The sequence below is a fragment of the Symphalangus syndactylus genome, chromosome 11, assembly GCF_028878055.3.
Source record: "Symphalangus syndactylus isolate Jambi chromosome 11, NHGRI_mSymSyn1-v2.1_pri, whole genome shotgun sequence".
Classification (NCBI taxonomy): domain Eukaryota; kingdom Metazoa; phylum Chordata; class Mammalia; order Primates; family Hylobatidae; genus Symphalangus; species Symphalangus syndactylus.
The window spans coordinates 127066667-127085130 of NC_072433.2; the positions used below are offsets into that span (position 1 = coordinate 127066667).

The 18464-nt window shown below is 50.4% G+C and overlaps 1 protein-coding gene across 1 annotated transcript in view; it reads left to right on the top strand.

The window, feature by feature from the left end:
- The window catches only part of CMIP (c-Maf inducing protein), a 267356-nt gene that overhangs the window by 207468 nt on the left and 41424 nt on the right, over positions 1–18464 (top strand). Inside the window, exons 5-8 of the mRNA XM_055299683.2 lie at positions 4792–4833; positions 7915–7977; positions 11359–11439; positions 16766–16869. Of these exons, the coding sequence (XP_055155658.1) occupies positions 4792–4833; positions 7915–7977; positions 11359–11439; positions 16766–16869 (290 nt within the window). The remainder of the gene's footprint in view (positions 1–4791; positions 4834–7914; positions 7978–11358; positions 11440–16765; positions 16870–18464) is intronic.

Consider the following 18464-nt stretch of genomic DNA (forward strand, 5'->3'; position numbering starts at 1 on the left):
CAATGAAACTCATCAGTGAGTCTGTCCCGCTGTTGGTTAGGCAGAAGGCGCTTCGGAAATGTGCTTCTTTCTGTTTTCTGTTTCAGGTGCTATTCTAGGCGCTTTACAAATATTAATACTGCTCTCGTTTATTTGCTCACCTGGCCCTCTGGGAGCAGCGGAGTTGATGACTCCTGATTTAAACTGTGCACGGCCACCAGAGTGATGCTTCTGTCCCCTTCCCCTGACAGTGATACCCCCGGTTCCTGAGTCGCCCCCGTCAAGCTCCCATGCAAGTGCCCAGCTGCCTGGAGCCCTCCCCTCTCTCTGCAGGCCCAGGCTGGCCGCTGCACGCGGGACAGGAGCCTGGCACCGGCCCTCCAACATGTCTGTGAAGTAGAGAAGGTCCCTTGTTCTAGGAGGAGGCGAGGTGGGAGGTAGAAAGTAGGTGGCAATGACATTCTCAGGTAGAGGGACAGAGGTCAGAGGTGTTGTCCTCAGTTGGGAGACCAGCATCGTTCCAAGAGGAGTAAAAACCCAGCCTGGGAAATGAATCACAGAGTGGCTGGAATTCTGAGGCCAGGTGCTGGATGTCCAGCCCCAGGTGCAGACTTCTCATCTGGAGAAGGGGTCCCTGCTCACCTGTAGTAAGCCAGGCAGATGCCAGGTGCCACCCAATCTGGAGTGCAGTGGTGTGACAGCTCACTGCAACCTCCGCCTCCTGAGTTCAAGCAGTTCTCCTGCCACAGCCTCCCAAGTAGCTGAGAGTACAGGCGCGCGCCACCATGCCCAGCTAATTTTTTGTATTTTTAGTAGAGACAAGGTTTCACCATGTTGGCCAGGCTGGTCTTGAACTCCTGACCTCAAGTGATCCATCTGCCCTGGCCTCCCAAAGTGAGACAGCCTCTCTTTTAAAACTCACATTCTCTCTGAAAGATGGGCCTTTCTGTCTTCACTTCGCAGATGAGGAAATTGAGGCCCAGTGATACTGAGTGACCTGCCCAACTCACATGGCAAGTTTGTAATGGAGCTAGAGGCTCCACCTTAGAGTTGCCAAGCACTTTTGAGACCAACTTGGCCACCACTTCAGCGCCACCAGGCTCAACTACCACCACACCCTTATTAAATCAGGGCAGTGCTGAGGGCATCAGACGTGCCCCATTGCCAGCCTTGGGCAAGATTTTTTTCCCCTCTCAGATGTGCTTCAGGTGACCGCATGACTGTTGGCCTTCACATCCCTCCTTGGGCTTTTTTTTTTTTTTTTTTTTTTATTATTATTCCCAATGGGGTCTCACTGTGTTGCCCAGGTTGGTCTCAAACTCCTGGACTCAAGTCATCCTCCCACCTTGGCCTCCCAAAGTGCTGGGATTATAGGCATGAGCCACCACACCTAGGTCCAGACACCTGGCTGAGGGTGCTTCTTGGGCTTCAAAGTAAAAGCCTCAAAGGCAGCTGACCCCTAAGTGCTAGGATGGAGGAATAAAGATATTTCAAGTAGGAAAATGGAAGAAGTTTCCATGTGCTTTGAAACTACTATGTCAGGCAAGAAGTCAGCGTTATTCACCCTACTTTACTGAAGAGAGCTGACATTTAGGGACAGAGCTGGGACTCCAGCCCAGGCTGCCTGACCCAGCATCCACTCATGCGTACTCTGCAGTGGTCAGTTTCATGGCCCTTAGACCTCCCCAGTTTTTCCCAAGGACCCTGCAAGGTAAGTATTAAAATGTATAGAGGAGTAACCAGGAGTGCTGAGAGGTTAAGTAGCTTACACAGAGCCAGTCAGATAAGTGTTGGGCCAGAACCCTCGCCCGGGTCTGCCCAATGGTGAAGCTTATGCCCCTGCACATAGATGGGACATAAACCTGGGCTGGTAGAGACTTTCTGGCAAGTACGTAACTCTGTAGATTAAGAGTGTGTGTTGTAGGCTCGGAAGGACCTTGTCCTGCCCTCAGTAGCTGGGTGGCCTTGGACAAGTTGCTAGGCCTCTCTGTGCCCAGTTGTTTTCCGTAAATTGGGTCTGAGATGAGTACCTATTTCATAGAATTGAGGATGCGATGCTCTCATGTGCATAAACTGCTTGGCCCTGTGCCTAACTTGCAAGGGCCTTTGATACATGGCCACATTGTCATTGTCATAAGGGATGTCTGTGGTCTGAACCCCGTAAGCACCCTCAGCCAGGCGTCTGGAGCTAGTAGCTGGAAAAACAAACACCTGCCTTCGACCTCCGTGCCCTGTTTTGGGGCTGGGTTCTTTCTCTGTTCTGTTTACTCAAGTTGTTTGCAAGTCCTCTGGAGAGGTTCCAGGCATCATCAGACCGACCAGAAAGTGGAAGGATCTGGAGGGAGCAGGCAGAGGGGCATCGTGGAAGGAGCTGTTAAGGACGCAAAACAGTTCCGAGAAAGAACTGTCCGTCCACCAGCAAAGCAAAGCTGGCTGTCCCCACCCTCCCAGGCCTTTGTGGAGTTGCGTGTAAAGTGGCCGCTTAGCTTGAGAGTCAAGTGTTCCCTCTAATGCAGTGGCTATTAGTGGACATGCTCTACCTGGGGTGGAAAATGGCCCTGGTGGAGAGAGGGCTCCCTGTAGAATGCATGGGCTGCCCTGTGACTGGGACAAAGGAAATGGTGTCCGTGGTCACCAAAGCCTTCCTGGAAAGGTGCGTGGGTGGGGGTGAGGGACGGATGTGTCGAGCTGCCCTTGGCACCCCAAAATAAGGAACTGCTTCTTGGATGGGTGGTGGAGCACTATAGCTCAGTGGCAGGAAATACAGACTTTGGAGTCAGGACAGACGGGTTCATATCCTCACTGCACCCCCTATTACCCTGCACCTGCTAGTGACTGCATCCTGTCAGTCTTAGGCAGCTGATCAGTCAATGGGATAATAGAGAACCTGTCATAATCAAAAGAAATTGGTGGCATGAACAAAACAAAGCTCTTACACAGTGCCTGAGGCATAGAGAGCTCATCAGCAGTCATAAGGAGGGACCAAGGCCAGGCTTCTCCCCAAGGCTGAAAAATGACTGATAGTTAACAATCTACCATAAACAGGCTACTCAAACTCCACTCGTATCCACTAAAGAAGAAAAGCGTGTTCAGATCCAAAAAACATCCTTTCACATGCCTGGATTCTAGGTATCTTGGGTCCGACCTCACCTAGGTCAGCACGTCTCATGGGGACCGGTAGAGACTCATGTTGTTCAGATGCTGACCTGGCTTCACAGCCTCCTGCAGCCCTCGGGAGCCAGCTTATTGGGCAAAAGCAAATTCATAGCTCGCAAGCTTTTCTTTTGCCTTGGCTGCTGTAAACACATTAGGTAACCCCCATATGCCTTAAGCCTGTCCAGGTGGTGGGAGCCATGGGGCTCTGTCTAGAACCAGAACAGTCGATCTTGCCAACGCTGTTCAAATGAGGGGTCTCTTTACAAGCAGCCATTGTGGCTCTTTTAGGAAATACGAATTGGCACCACTGTGTGTCCACCAAAACAGACAAGCAAAGCAGAACACACCACGAAACTAGCAAGAAAGAAGGGCGGGCACTTTGAGTTTTCCTGTGATTCCTTGTTTATGGCACATCCGTCTCTTTCCTTGTTCAAGTACTCACAGATGGTGGCACAGGTCGAGCATCTCTAGTCCTGAAACCTGAAATGCTCCAAAGTCCAAAACTTACTGTTTTAGAGACAGTCTCGCTCTGTTGCCCAGTCTGGAGTGTGGTGACACAATCTCGGCTCACTGCAGCCTCCGCCTTTTGGGTTCAAATGTTTCTCCTGCCTCAGCCTCCCGAGTAGCGAGTACCATGGCCAGATAATTTTTGTATTTTTTGTAGAGACGGGGTTTTGCCATGTGGCCAGGCTGATCTTGAACCCCTGGCCTCAAGCAATCCACCCTCCTCAGCCTCCCAAAGTGCTGGGATTACAGTCGTGAGCCACCGTGCCTGGCCAAAAGTCCAAAACTTTCTGAGCACCAGTATGACACTCAAAGGAAACATTCATTGGAGAGTTTCAGGTTTTGGATTCTCAGACTAGGATGCTCAACTGGTTAAGTATAATGCAGATATTCCAAAATTAAAAAAAAAAAAAAAAAGGAAATCCAAAACACATGTTCCCAAGCATTTCAGTAAGTGATATTCAACCAGTTATCAATTACCAGTTGGCAGTTACCAGTTAACAGTTACCAATTATTTAAGAAAAGTCCAGATTGGGAAGGAAACAGGACCCCTAAAATTTCAGCAAATGTAATCCATTCAACCTAATTATGTTTTTGCAAGTCAGTTGCTAGTATTTGAATTCAGCTAAAACATCTCGGGCCCACTCACGGAACTTCGTGTTCCTTGGGAACTTAGTTTGGGAAGCACTGAAATCATATACATGTTACTCCTAAAAGGCTGCCCGGCACAGATTAGGACTCTTGAAAGGTCTGTTTCTTTACGTACTTATTATGAACCTGCCTTCTGGCTTCTAAGCAGTTTCACTTTGACAAGGGCCAGATCCTCTCCCAACAGCCTATTGAGGTTACTGGAAGCCCCGTTGACCAAAGCAGAAACTGAGTCTCCCCCAGACTCGATTCACTCAAGGTCACATAACTCAAGCCCTGAAACAGGGACAAGAACTCAGTTCTCCCTGCCCCAAAACCATACTTCCTCCACCTTCCCGACCTTGCCCCTGAGGGTGTTCTGATCTGTTTAATTAAGAAAACATGACAGTGACAGTTGGTCTGTGACGCCGAAGATGTTTCGAAACTGTGGATCTTGAAATCCAAATGCTCGTTTTCTTAATTTTCTTTTGTTTTGTTTTCCTCCTGCTGTCTCCGATCCTTTAGAACACAAACTTGACCACCCAGGAGCATGAAAACATCATTGTGGTAAGTTCCTCTCGAACACGCTCCCTCCACCCACCTCCGCCTCCTGGAGCCTACAACCCTTTTCCTGGTTCGGGGTAATTCTGGCGCCTGCGTAATCCACCAGCATCTGGCCTTGCTCCGTTTTGTCTTTTCTAGCAAGCCGGACGCACCTCCCTCTGCCTTTGCATATTTCAGAGCCCCAGTTGATGGGAGAGGGAGTGTAATTATCTGTCTTTGAGGTTTGTAGCAAATGTATCATAATCGCCTCCTCCTTCCTGCGTCTGCCTAGGGAGTTGAAGGCAGGAGATGGCAGAGACCATATAATGTATTCAGAGGCATCACCCCATTAGCTGAAAGGTAAACGGTCTCTTTCTTGCCCCGGGATATGTCTCTCAATTAATCCACAAATAGAACTTGGATTTAATTCCCTGTGATACATAAAGTGAGATGCTATTTTCTGGGACTCTACCATGATGTAAGCATTTCTGGGGTAAAATATCTTCCTGGATGACTTTTCACTACAAACCTAACTCTCACTTGAGAGAAGAAAGAAATGAAATTGCACCTGCTAGATGGTAAGCACCGTGCTATGTATTTGAATCCACAGATAATGTAGTCCCCAAGGAGTTCATCATCTCTATTGTAGGAAGACAAAAGTGATCACCGCAAAACATAGAGACATTGAGTGCAGAGAGTAAGTAGAGTAATAAACTCCCCTGGGAAAGGAGCCAGAAAGCTTCCTGGAGGTAGTGATATCTGAGCTGGGTTTTGAAGGATCAATAGGAGTTTTCCAGGTGGCAAAACGGGATAAAAGCATCCCAGAGAGAAGAAACAAAATGTTCAAGGGCACAAAGATTTAAAGCAACGTAGTGTGTTCTGGAAGCTTCCGCATTGCTGGAGCATAAAGCATAAGGAAATGAGAAGCAGGCGGATGGGAGATGAAATAGAAGCAAGAGGCAGAGCCTTTTGTGCCCAGGAGGGGACCTTGGAACTAACCTGCCTGGGATGTCTCCTGGCTGCAAGGTACAGAACAAGAGCAGCATCAGTCACTAGGCCCCTCAGGCTCCTCTAGCCGAATCAGGGCCTTGGGGGACCCACTCAGTCGGCCCTGGCAAGCCAAGCTGGTTACTGTATGCACAAAATGAGGTGAGCCCCAGGCCTTTGATTGTGGAGAGTCAAGGCAGCAGCTTCTGCCTTTGCTGTCAGCTCCAGTGTCTGGCACATAGTTGGCCCTCAGTGGGTGTTTGCTAACAGTATAGAGGTTTTCTCTGTGCTCTCACCTGGACTATCCATTGCCTTCTGTTGCCAGAACAGGAGGACAAGTCAACCTGGGCACCCCCAGTCACTCACCACCACGTTTTTCTGGCGTAGTATTAATTCATCAATTCATTTAACGAACTTTGCCGAGCATGTGAGTCTGACTATGTGCCAGACACAGATAGAGAGCTGGACAAGACTTGAGGCCTGCCATTGAGGACTGAATGTGTGCTGAGAGAACCTGATGGGTCAACAGATAATACAAAAATAACATGGCCAAGGGCTGAGGTTTGTTCTGGGTGTTAGAGGGGGTGCAGAGGATAGGTACTTAACCTCTGTCAGAGAGGGTACTGGAAGAATGATGATGGAGGACTTCCAGGAGGAGGTGACCAAGCTGAAACTTAAAGGATAGGTAGGAGAATGTCAGGTAAATGGAGCAAGCTGGGGAAGGCAGTCCAGGCAGGGGGACTTACATGTGCAAAGGCAAAGTGGTAAGACGGGCTGCTGCAGAACTGGGAGCAAGCATGAGAGCTGGAAGGAGGTACTGCCTTCCTCTCCCTGCCAGCAACACCTGTGGGTCCCACTGAGTGCCTGGAAGCCCTGGATGGAGGACAAGGCTTGCATTCAGGACAAGCCTGGGAAAGAAATTTTGATCTGAGAAATCCAGGCTGCATTTATCCAGCTAATGTGGCTGAACTGAACCCTTAATTGGGTCGGGTTGAGCTTCCCGGCTCAGCAGGAATGCCTGAGAACAGGAAAGAATTTGATCTGAGGGTCTGACCCTCACCCCTGCATTTTACAGCCTCCCCTTCCAGCATTCTTTTATTACTATTGCTGTTGTCATTATTCTGGCTCCTTCTGGAGCCTACTTTCATTCCAACAATTACATCCTCTTATTTGCCCTATTGGCAATTAGTCTTCTCTCGACATGCTTGGTAGTTTTTTATGCGCTAATTTTTCTACCATAGCTTGAGTTGGTTTTATTCATTCCATTGGCCAGGCAATAGTAACTGTTGTTGGTCATGGACCAGGAGTCCAAACCCAAGCTGTGGTCCGGCTCACTATGGAAGGCGCTCACCATGGTGGTGAAGAACATGGGCTTAAAGCTGAATCTAGGTTCAAGTTCAGAATCGAGTTCAGACCCAGACCCCAGCCATACTAGCTGTGACAGAACTTTTAATTTTCCTTAAAATATCATTTTGCAAGTATTTCTTTTTTCTTTTCTCTTTTTTTTTTTTTTTTTTTTTTGAGACAGAGTCTCACTCTGTCACCAGGCGAGAATGCAGTGGCACGAACTCGGCTCACTGCAACTCCGCCTCCTAAGTTGAAGTGATTCTCCTGCCTCAGCCTCCTGAGTAGTTGGGATTTACAGGGGCGCACACCACCACACCCAGTTAATTTTTGTATTTTTGGTAGAGATGGAGTTTCCCCATGTTGGCCAGACTGGTCTCGAACTCCTGACCTCAAGTGATTACCTGCCTTGGCCTTCCAAAGTGCTGGGATTACAGGCATGAGCCACTGCGCCCGGCCAATTTTGCAAGTATTTCATTAGTATGAGTATGTTTTCACTAGGAAAAGAGGATTTCATCCCATCCCAGTACCCTCTTCAGAAACATCTTGTTTTCAGGTGGTGACAAACCCACACAGACAGATATGGTTGTGGATTTTGGGGGGATTTTTTTCTTTTTTTTTTTCTTTCTTTTTGCTTTTAATATGAATGATGTGATGCAGGATGCGTCGCTCTGCATTTATTTTTTTCACTTCACAATATGGCCTGGAGATTGTTCGAAGTCTTTTCGTGGCTGTCTACCCTACGGTTCCTGATACTTGTTTGTTGTGTTTCAGGCAATCGCTCCTTTGCTGGAAAACAACCACCCACCACCAGATCTCTGTGAATTCTTTTGCAAGGTACGGGATTGCTGAGCTGGGGCTGTGGCTGCAGGAAGTAACCTCCCTCTGTGTGTGCACACTAGGGATTGGGTTTGCACAGAAATGCCAAAAAGCTGGGCCCCACTGTCTTGGGTCATGGTCCCAGACACAGGCGGAGGGCATGCCAGGCACCCATTCTTAGGGTTACACCCACCTCTCTGCCAGACAGGTGACAAAGAGTCAGAAGGGGAACATCTTGCTTTTCCTTGCAATCGCTTCCCGGCTGTCTTAGGAGACAGGTTGCTGCAGATTTCCTGGGCTCCTGACGTCAGAGCTGGGTTATTATTAGCCAAGGTTCCTCTGCGCAGTGGCTGGCCCACGGTGGGGTGCGGCTGTGGGGCTTTCCCTGAACACAGGAAGCAGCATGGTGCTCCAGGTTAGCTTAGAGGAGCCGTGGAGCAGGGCATCCACTGCCAGGCACCCGGTGCCAGCCTTGCAGTAGGATTTACGTAGGACATGCCCAGGGCACATCGGGGACCAGGCGTTTCTCATTCCCAGAGCATATCTTCGCGGCTCAGGCCGAACCAGCACACAAACCTGTTTTGTTCTTTGCTGTGTGGTTTTTTTAGCGTAATAATTTTATGTCCTTGGAAAGACATGTTCTCAGCGCTCCCCTGTCATACCCCTGCTGCCCCGCTCAGCTGGTCCTCATCCCTCCCTGCTCCCATTACCTGCCTCCTGCCAAGGTCACCCACTGTCCTTTGGAGAGGCGTGGGCTGTGTCCAGCAGTGGGACCAGCCTGCGGGGTGGAACAGCAGGCCCCTGGGAGGAAAGGGGGCTGTGGTGCGCTTAATTTCCCTTGCTGCCCCTTCCCGACCCCCCGCCCCCGGCCCCAGGGAGTCCTCTATGTATGTGTCAGGGGATGGGAGCTTTGAAAGGGAGACAAGATTCTGTTGTCCTCCTGGAGTCTGCCTGCTTTTCTAGCGACCCACCCACCTGCTGGTCTGAGTGCCCAGGGTACTTGTCAGGGCCTGGAACGACCCCCACCCCCATCCTTAATATGGGCATGTGCAGTGTGTGCCCCAGGTGCCCCAGGCCCAGGCCCAGGCCCAGGCCCAGGGAGTGAACACCCACGAGCGTGTGTGTGTGTGTGTGTGTGTGTGTGTGTTTAGGTGTGGATACACACAGGCCCTGGGCTCCTCGGGACACACAAGGGTCTTCTCTGCCCCCGGGACTCATGGGTATCATGCCCCGGCAGAGTGGAGTTAAATAACCCAGTATCCTGAGAGAACGGCCAGCTGCTCCTCTGCCTGTCACAGCAGGTCACCTCCTCCATCTCCTGTCCAGTTTAACCCAAACCTGACCCATGCTTGCCTCTCAAGCTTCGGATTTCTCCCAGATCTCATGATTCTCAAACTCTGGTTCTAAAACACTGGATATTTGTTGTAGAACAAGCTACACTTGCCTCACTGTGTTTCCTACCCGAGGCTTCACTTGCCTCACTGTGTTTCTTACCTCAGCGTTCCTGGTAGCACAGGTTTGGAAAGGGATGAGGTAGAAAAAGCTATCCTTTTTGGCATTCTTTGCTATAATCCTGTGTGGGTGTTTCAAAGCAGGCCGTTTGCGTTTTGGAGGGAGGGGGGTCCCGGCCATGTGGGATGCTTCTTTGGCTATTTTCCCTCTGGGAGTTGGAGCCCAGAGAGGAGAGCTTGAGGGGACCAAAGCCCCCCGCATTGCATCCGCTCTGCCAAACTCCTGCCAAATTCCAAGATCTGAGGAAAGTTTATTCATCGTGCTTTCTCACGGGAGCCCTGATTTCTCTTATCCCAGGTCCAGCATCCTCATCTGGGGGCCGAGTGGGTGATAAATGTGTGCAGGACACGAGGGAGGGGCTGGACCTTGTCCGCACAGCCTGTGAAGGGCTTCCTTTCCAATCTGAAAAAGAAAACACAATGCTGGTGATGAATTGGGCCTGCAGACTGCCACCCGAGTGCTAAAGCCACCAATTGAAGAGTCACAGAATTTTCAACACCCTGGTGTTCAAATGCCAAAGCCCTCTTACCATCATACTCAGTTTCCAAGGTCTTTCAGACCAAACATGCAGAATCTTAGCTTTACAAAAGTCTCATTATATATTAAATAAGGACCATGTCAGAACACCCATGTGTACCATCTGAAACAGTCTCAAGCTTTAAGGTCAAAACCAAACAAAAAGCAAACAAAAGCTCTCATCTCATCTACTTTTTTAACTCCAAAAAAAAAAAATTTTTTTTTAAGGCTATGGCACTCCTAGGTATTTCTCCAAATGAGTTCAACATACCTGTCCACACAAACATCTACATGTAGATGTTGCAGCAGCTGTATTGATGACTGCCAGAATCTGGAAGCACCCAAAATGCCTTCCAGTGGGTGAATGGATAAATAAAGTGTGGAACAATGGAGTGTTATTCAGCACTAAAAAGAAACGAGCTAGCAGACCACGAAGAGAAAGGGGGAACTTGAAATGCATATTAGTAAGTGAGAGGAGCTCATCTGAAAAGGCTGCACACTACGTGATTCCAACTACAGGACATTCTGGAAAAAGCAAAACTATAGAGACAATAAAAAGATCGGTGGTTGCCAGGGGCTGGGGAGAGGGAGGGATGAATTGGTTGAGCACAGAGGATTTTTAGGGAGTGAAACGACTTCCTATGATACTACATTGGTGGCTCCAGGACATTAGACATTTGTCTAAACACCCAGAATGCACAGCACCAAGAGTGAACCCCAAAGTCACCTGTGGACTCTGGGTAACAATGATGTGTCAGCGTGGGGTTCTCCATTGTAACAAATACCCCAGAGGGTGTACATGCTACATTTGTTACACTGCACGGTCCTTTGGGGAGGCGTGGGCTGTGTCCACCAATGAGACCAGCTTGTGGGGTAGAAACGCAGGCACCTGGGAGGAAAGGGGACCGTGGTGTACTTTATCCCCTGCCCAGGGAGTCCTCTGTGTGTGCATCAGGGGACAGGAAAGGAAAACAGGATTGAGTTGTCCTCTTGGGCCCTGTCTCTCCACCAGGATTCCTTTTCCAGTGCCCCACATGTCCGCTGGCCTGAGTGCCCCGGGTACGTTTCAGGGCCTGGAATGCCCCCACCCCATCCTTAATAGGAGCATGTGCAGTGATAGTTGGGGAGGCTGTGTGTGCCGGGGGCAGGGGGTGTCTGAGAAAGCTCTCTACCTTCCTCTCCGTTCTGCTCTGAACCTAGAACTGGCCCCCCTCCAAAATAAACTCATTTTTAGAAAGCAGTGCAACAGTGTTCATCAAGGGAACCCAGGCACCCACAGCTGGGCTCACTGTCCCTAGCCCTGCTAGCAGCCACGGGCTGTGGTCAGAACATTCTTAGGCCCGCAGTAACTGTACCCCACTCTCTCCCCAGCACTGCAGAGAGCGGCCCCGGTCCATGGTGGTCATCGAGGTGTTCACTCCCGTGGTGCAGCGAATCCTCAAGCATAACATGGTGAGTTGCCCTGCCCCAACACCCAGATCCCAGCATCCGGAACATGAGGCCCTGTGCGCCTCCCTGGCCTTTTGCGTTGGCACAGATTTGGGGAATGTGGTTGGCCCAGCGTGACAGCCAGGAACTGCCGTTGAGATTCTTGTTAAGGACTTTTGGGGTTTTTGTACAGCTTGTCCTCCATTATGGCAACAGGAAGAATCTTTTTGCAGTACCTAAGAATTACAAAAATACCGCAGCTGGAGGAGAAGAGGAAAGCCTCCCAGGAAGAATAGGCCCAAATAATGTCTGTAGATGCCGCGCCCTCAAGGACCCAGAGCATAACTTGTCTCTCCTTTAGTGTGGGCTGCGCACAGCAAGGTCCTTCCAGAGAGCATTGTATGGAAGGGGGCAAGAGTAGCCTTGCAGTGGAGAAACCAGACACACGCAGCCTCAGCCAGGTGATCAGGGTCAACATCGTCAACAACAAGCCAATTTGACAGCATGTTCCCTTGACAGGACATATAAAAACGACACTTGACCGCTATGGTCTTCCTGGCAGTAACCCATCACCCCATTCCAATCAGGAGAAAAACATCAGACAAATCCCGATGAGGCGACGGTCTACAAAGTACCTGGCCAGTCCTCCCCACGGTCAAGGTCATCAAAAACAAGGAGATTCTAATAAACTGTCACAGCTCAGAGGAGTCTAAGGGGGTGTAACGACTAAATGTCATTTGGGGCTCTCCATGGGATCCCAGAACAGAAAAGGGACATGAAGGGAAAACTGAGGAAATCTGAATAAAGCGTGGCCTTTAATTTTTTTTTTTTAATACAAAGGCAGGATTTAATTGCACACTTACAGCAGGTGGGGTGCTTGTAATCTGTGTGGCCCCTTGGTGGTCGCTCATCATTCCAGGGACAGCAGCAAATGCCATTATTTGCCCTGTATGACACGAGGAAACTGAGGCTTAGCTAGGTCTACTAAGTGGCCACAGGGGCCACAGGTAGGAATAAGAATAACATCTTTTTGCAGATATTTATTGAACACTTTCTTGGAGTCAAGAGTGTGATGCTCTTTGAGTGTATTGTGTTATTAACCCTCGTGCCATTCCCATGACACCTGTGCATAGGAGGAATCTGGGACCCAGAAAGGCAGGACAGGATAGGCAGGGTCTGATGAGCAGCTGTGGGTGGTCCTGATGGGAGCTAAGGAGCAGGCAGCCTGAGGCCAGGGCCCGTTCCCAGTCACATGTTATACTGAGGCAGCCACCACCTTAGACTTGAGAGTCTCCTAGAGCGCGTGAAAACAACTGAAAAAGAGTAACCACAAATCATTTCACTTGTGATGTAGCTTGCCTCTCTCCACACCATGCCCCTGAAGAATACTATATCACCTACAGCCCCTTCCCCAGTCAGGAATGGAAGTGCATGACACATGTGCTCCTCTACCCCTTCCATACTCATGGCAGACATCATTAATTATAGCACTCTTTCTGTAGAGCCAGAGATAGCATCAGACTCTTTTCCCTCCTGCATTCCAGGCCACCACTACCAACTGAAATCATGTTGGTACCATAATGAACACTATGTACCATTCTCTACCCTAAGCGATTGCAAACCGTAAATGAATTGTTGCTGATTTCTGAGCCCCTCCTAGATTTGGGGTCAATTCATTTCTTGTTTTCAGAACACAGGGGAGAGGGACACCCTATGCAGTTCTTTCTCCAGGACAAGGAGACTCCCCACTGGGGGATGGAGTGGGGTTTCTGCCTTAATTTGGGCGCTCGTAGTTTCAAGGAGGAGCTCTTTCTGGCTTTGACCAGCTGGGAGGAAAGGGGCTCCATTTGTTAACTTTAAAATCACTGTGGGTGTAGTGTATGGAGCGGGCCGTGCCGTGTTGGAGTTGAGAGCAAAGGTTCTTCAGGTTTTCTTCCAAAGGACCTTAACTCGTCAGTGGCAGAGCCACACCCCCAGGACCTACTTGGCAGAGGAATGCCTCTTCAGGAACATAAACATTTTTGCATATTCCATGTTAGTCAATAAACCATTTCATAAGGGTTCTTTCGGGACATCTGACTTCAGAGGGAAAAAATTCATAATTCAGACAGGCTCTCGGGGCTTCACCATACAATGCCTCTGTTGTATTTGGTTAGTTTTATGGGCCTGGAGTGTTGACCATGTAATAATTTTCTCTATAAAAATCAGAACAGCTCTGGGCAGACCCAGAATTTGTAGTATCTGTGGCGGTCTGGCAGAGAGTAGGGACCCTCAGCCACGAGTCCTCGCCTCACTTGTAACGAGTACCCCCTAAGTGATCCCAGGTGTCTGGGGATGTTTAACGAACCCAGATCCCACCTTGCTCTTGGCGCCTCCTAATTACACACCATGAGCGGCGGCGTCAGAGGAGAGCTGCTGGGAGGACCGAGGAGGATCCGCCTCTCGTGTAGAAGAACAGACTGTGTTAAACAGTGATTATGGCCTTGCCAGGCACAGGCAGACCTGACCTCATGGAATCCTAACAGCACAGGTGGTGGGCGAGGGAGAGCTTTGACATTCACTCACTGAATGCTCCCTGATGCTTAATGAGTGGCCACCGGTCAGCAGCACCGTTGTGGAGCTGAGGCTCTCAGCTGGTGTGGGGGGTCAAGTCTCTGGCTAAGGAGCGTACCTAGCCTGCCTAAGCCATGAGCCTGTTGGGGTGGCATGAACAGTGACTTCTCTTCACCCCAAATGCAGCGTTTCTCCTTAAGGAGGCACTCAGACATTTAGGAAATGGGAGGAATGTAGCCACAGTGCTGTTCTGGGATTTGGGGGCTCCCCCATTCTGAGTGCATCTCTTGCAAATATGTTATGTGTCCCCTTTCATGGATGAGCAAACTGAAGCTTTGAGAGTCTGCAAGAATGTTCTTTGCTAGACTGAAATAAAAACTAGAAACAAAAGGAAATGGTTCTTTAGTATGTTCGTCTGGAGATTCAGTCCAAATAATTCACCAAACTGCGTTCTGAAGAATGACCATGTATCTCTGTGCCCCCATGCCACTCAGAGTGTTCTTGTGGCAAAGGAGGCGAGAAGACATGGCTGTGGTCCCCAGTGGACCACCAAGTAATCTGACCTTCAGTTTTCCAAAGGGAGCATATATTTCCGAGGCTGCTGGATCCCTCTGTAAATGTTTATTTACATGGAAATGACCTTGATTATTCAAAAATCTAATAGCTAAGATGACAGTTACCTTAAGTCTCTGTTGAAGCAGTTTATAAAATCATAAAACCCTCGTGGTGGAAGGGGGCTAGAGATCACTTCTGTGGACCCTCATTCCATAGTGGGGACAGTGAGTCCCAGAGACAGACGTGGCAGCCCAAAGCCAGATTAAATACTTGTGAGGCAGAGGTCTCATTTTCTAACCCAGGAGGGAGGGAGAGAGACAGAGAGAGAGAGAGAGTGAGTGTGTGTGTGTGTGTGTGTGTGTGTGTGCGTTCATGCCAGTGCGTGCATTTTTCTGAACTTGCTCCAGGGGCTCTGCTTCCCTCTTTATGTAGCGGGACAGTCCTAGCAGGCAGACAAGTGAAAGCTGCCCCTGCACTGTCTCTTACAAAGGACCCCTTTGACTCCACATGAAGAAGCCCCCAGCAGCTCTAGAAACTCTCTCCTGGGAGCCTGCGGGAGGGAGTGGTAGGAACGGGTTCCACTCAGAGCTTTCATGCCAGCTTCGGGGTCAGTTAGACCTGAGGGGGGTCTCTATTTCTGTTCTGCAGCTTAGAGTCCTGATTCAGGCTGCTCTCTTTAAAAACGGGTTCCACTGAGATGGGTACAGAGGGACAGGTCTGGAGACTCCAGGCTCCCCTCCGTGGTCAGCCACATCACTTTTATGGAGGGTCGGGGGCAGGACGGTGCCGCTCCTGACTGGCCAGCCACAACCCGAGGGGCTGGCAGTCCCAGCACCTCCCCAGCCCTGGCCACGACCCTGGGAATGAATGTGGAAGCCAGATTCACAGGCCCCTGTCTGGCCCATGCCTCTCTCCTGCACCTCTGTTCTGCTCCTGGCAAGCCCCAAGCCCCCCACTGGGCTGGGCGCTGCCTTCCTGCCTCCTGGCAGAGCTCTCTGTGCTGTGGCCCCTGTCTTCCTGACACCTGGAGGAGGCCGAGCACGGCAGCCACCGCTTATGGCCCTCGGCCGGCACGGGCAGGATCCCTGTGTCCTTGACCTGGCCCTTCAACAGAGCCCCGCAGTGGACCCTTTAGTTCCAGGGGGCTGGTGGATGGAGACGTGCAAGGGCTGCTTTCCCTAGCGTGGCACAGATGGGGCCTCCAACCAGGGTGGTGTCCCTGTCCCCTCATGATAGTGACACATGCCAGTGCCTCCCCTGCCACTAACGCCTGGTGCCCTGGCTCCTCATTGCACATGCATGCCTCTGTCCACAGCAGCCTCTTACAGACACACATCCATTCACATCCACCTCACACACTTCCACACCCACCTCACACTCACCTCCTTCCACACCCACCTCTGTCACCTCTTTCCACACCCACCTCACACCTTCCACACCCACCTTGCACTCACTTCCTTCCACATCCACCTCACACCTCCACACCCACCTCTCACACTCACCTCCTTTCACACCCACTTCATACCTCCTTCCACATCCACCTCTCACCTCCTTCCGCACCAACCTCTCACCTCCCACTCACCTCCTTCCACACCCACCTCATACTCACCTCCTTCCACACCCACCTCACACTCGCCTCCTTCCACACCCACCTCACACTCGCCTCCTTCCACCGTCACCTCTCACTCTTCTCCTTCCACACCCACCTCTCACACACCTCCTTCCACCCTCACCTCACACTCTTCTCCTTCCACACCCACCTCATACTCACCTCCTTCCACACCCACCTCACACTCGCCTCCTTCCACACCCACCTCACACTCACCTCCTTCCACCCTCACCTCTCACTCTTCTCCTTCCACACCCACCTCTCACACACCTCCCTCCACACTCCACACTCCCCTCAGAAGCACCCTCCCTTGTCCCCACAGCCTTTCTGGCTCTCTTTTCTCTTTCTCGTCTCATTTGTCTCGCAAGTGCCTTTTGAGGGTGACTTTCTCTACAGCCAGCAGTGCCTGCTCATCAGATGGTCCTTCAGAGCGGAAGCGCGGGTGTCGCTGTGCTGTTCTTTGAAGTAGACGCCACCTGTGCTTTCGCGAGGGTTGGAGTCTCCCCATTGCCTTCCACATCAACAGCTCCAGGCAGAGCTGAGTCCCGCCCTTCTTTCTGGTGTCCTGGCTGACCTGGGCTCCTTCCCTGCCTGGCACCATCCCCTGACTCCTGTCCTCTGCTGTCTCCGCAGGACTTTGGGAAGTGCCCGCGACTGAGGCTGTTTACTCAGGAGTACATCCTTGCCTTGAATGAGCTCAACGCGGGGATGGAAGTGGTGAAGAAGTTCATTCAGAGGTGGGTCTCCAGCGCGACGTCCCTCTCTGGCCTAGGAGCCACTTTCCTCTCTGATCCTGTTTCCTCAGTTATCCACGGGGGGGCTGTTTTGTAATTAAATGAAGACTCCCTCTATGAGGTAGCCCCTAGCCTACCGCATGGTGCCCGATAGGAACTCAGACACAGTGGACCTCAACAACACTGCTGTTTCCTCAGGTCCCACGACCCCTCGGGCTGTAGGTGCCACATGTTTAGGACTCATTCCCATCCCTGGTGGTCCCAGAGCATCGTCGTCGGGTGCTTGAACAGTCACCCCTTAAACATAACCAAGAGGAAGCCAAATGTTCTTGCTCTTACTCACTTTTGGTTCTTGGGATTGGTGTTTTGGGTTTTTTTTTTTTTTTTTTGGGGGGGGACGAGGGTTGCTTTTGCTTTGTTTAATTTTAAATTTTCTCTCTGTGCTCCAGTTTCCTCATCTGTAACACAAGAACCATAGTACCCCTCGCCCAGTTAGTGTGTTGCTCCAGTGAGTAGGAGACACAACACATGGGGAATGCTGCGGAAGTCTCGTGTCAGGCCAAGCTGTCATCATTCTTCTTCTTCTCATCTTTTCTGTTTGTCTGTTTGTTTTGAGATGGAGTCTTGCTCTGTCACCCAGGCTGGAGTGCAGTGGCGCAATCTCCGCTCACTGCAACCTCCAGCTCCTGGGTTCAAGCAATTCTCCTGCCTCAGCCTCCCAAGTAGCTGGGATTACAGGCACATGTTACGACTCCTGGCTAATTTTTGTATTTTTAGTAGAGATGGGGTTTCAACATGTTGGCCAGGCTGGTCTTGAACTCCTGACCTCAGGTGATCCACCTGCTTCGGCCTCCCAAAGTGCTGGGATTACAGGCGTGAACTACTGCCCCCAGACTCTTCTCATCTTTTAAGAAAATCACAATAACCCATTTAAACAAGTTCTGAAGCTATGTATTTCCTAAATATGCTCACTTGAAACTCACGAAGCCCTTTGAGGGTGGCTTTGTGACATGCCCTTATGCCAGAGCCCTGGTGACACCGCCCAGTTGTGGTTTGCAAAATCTTGTCAGATTAAGCCATTCTTAGTGACACCAGCCTCGATGACAGCTTCCCAGAAATGATACAGGTGTTATCCTCAGGACCACCAAAATAGCCATGCCAAGTAATAATTAGTGGCATTTATTGAGGACTTAGTGACTATGTTGCTGACTCTATGCTAAGCCAAAATGACCCTCATCGTTTTTCTTCCAAAGCAGGATATGTTTGAAAGTAAAATGAGGTGTTAGGAATAATTAATTATTCCTGAACCACCAGGTGTAAGCATGACTGTCCCAGGACATATGGCCACCATTTGCTAGGTCTCTCAGTGAATTAGAAAATTTGGTCCTAACTGTACCCCAACTGAGGAGGGGGCTGCTATCCTCATTTTATAGCTGCAGAAACAGGGTGGAGAGTTTAGGAGGTTTCCAAGGCCACTCAGGGGTTTGAACCCAGGAACCCTGGATCTGGAGTCCACAGCCATGACCTTTGCCTTCTGCTGCCTGCACATGGCACAGCCAGGACCCAAATCCTGGTGCCACCAATTGCACAGTGAAGGC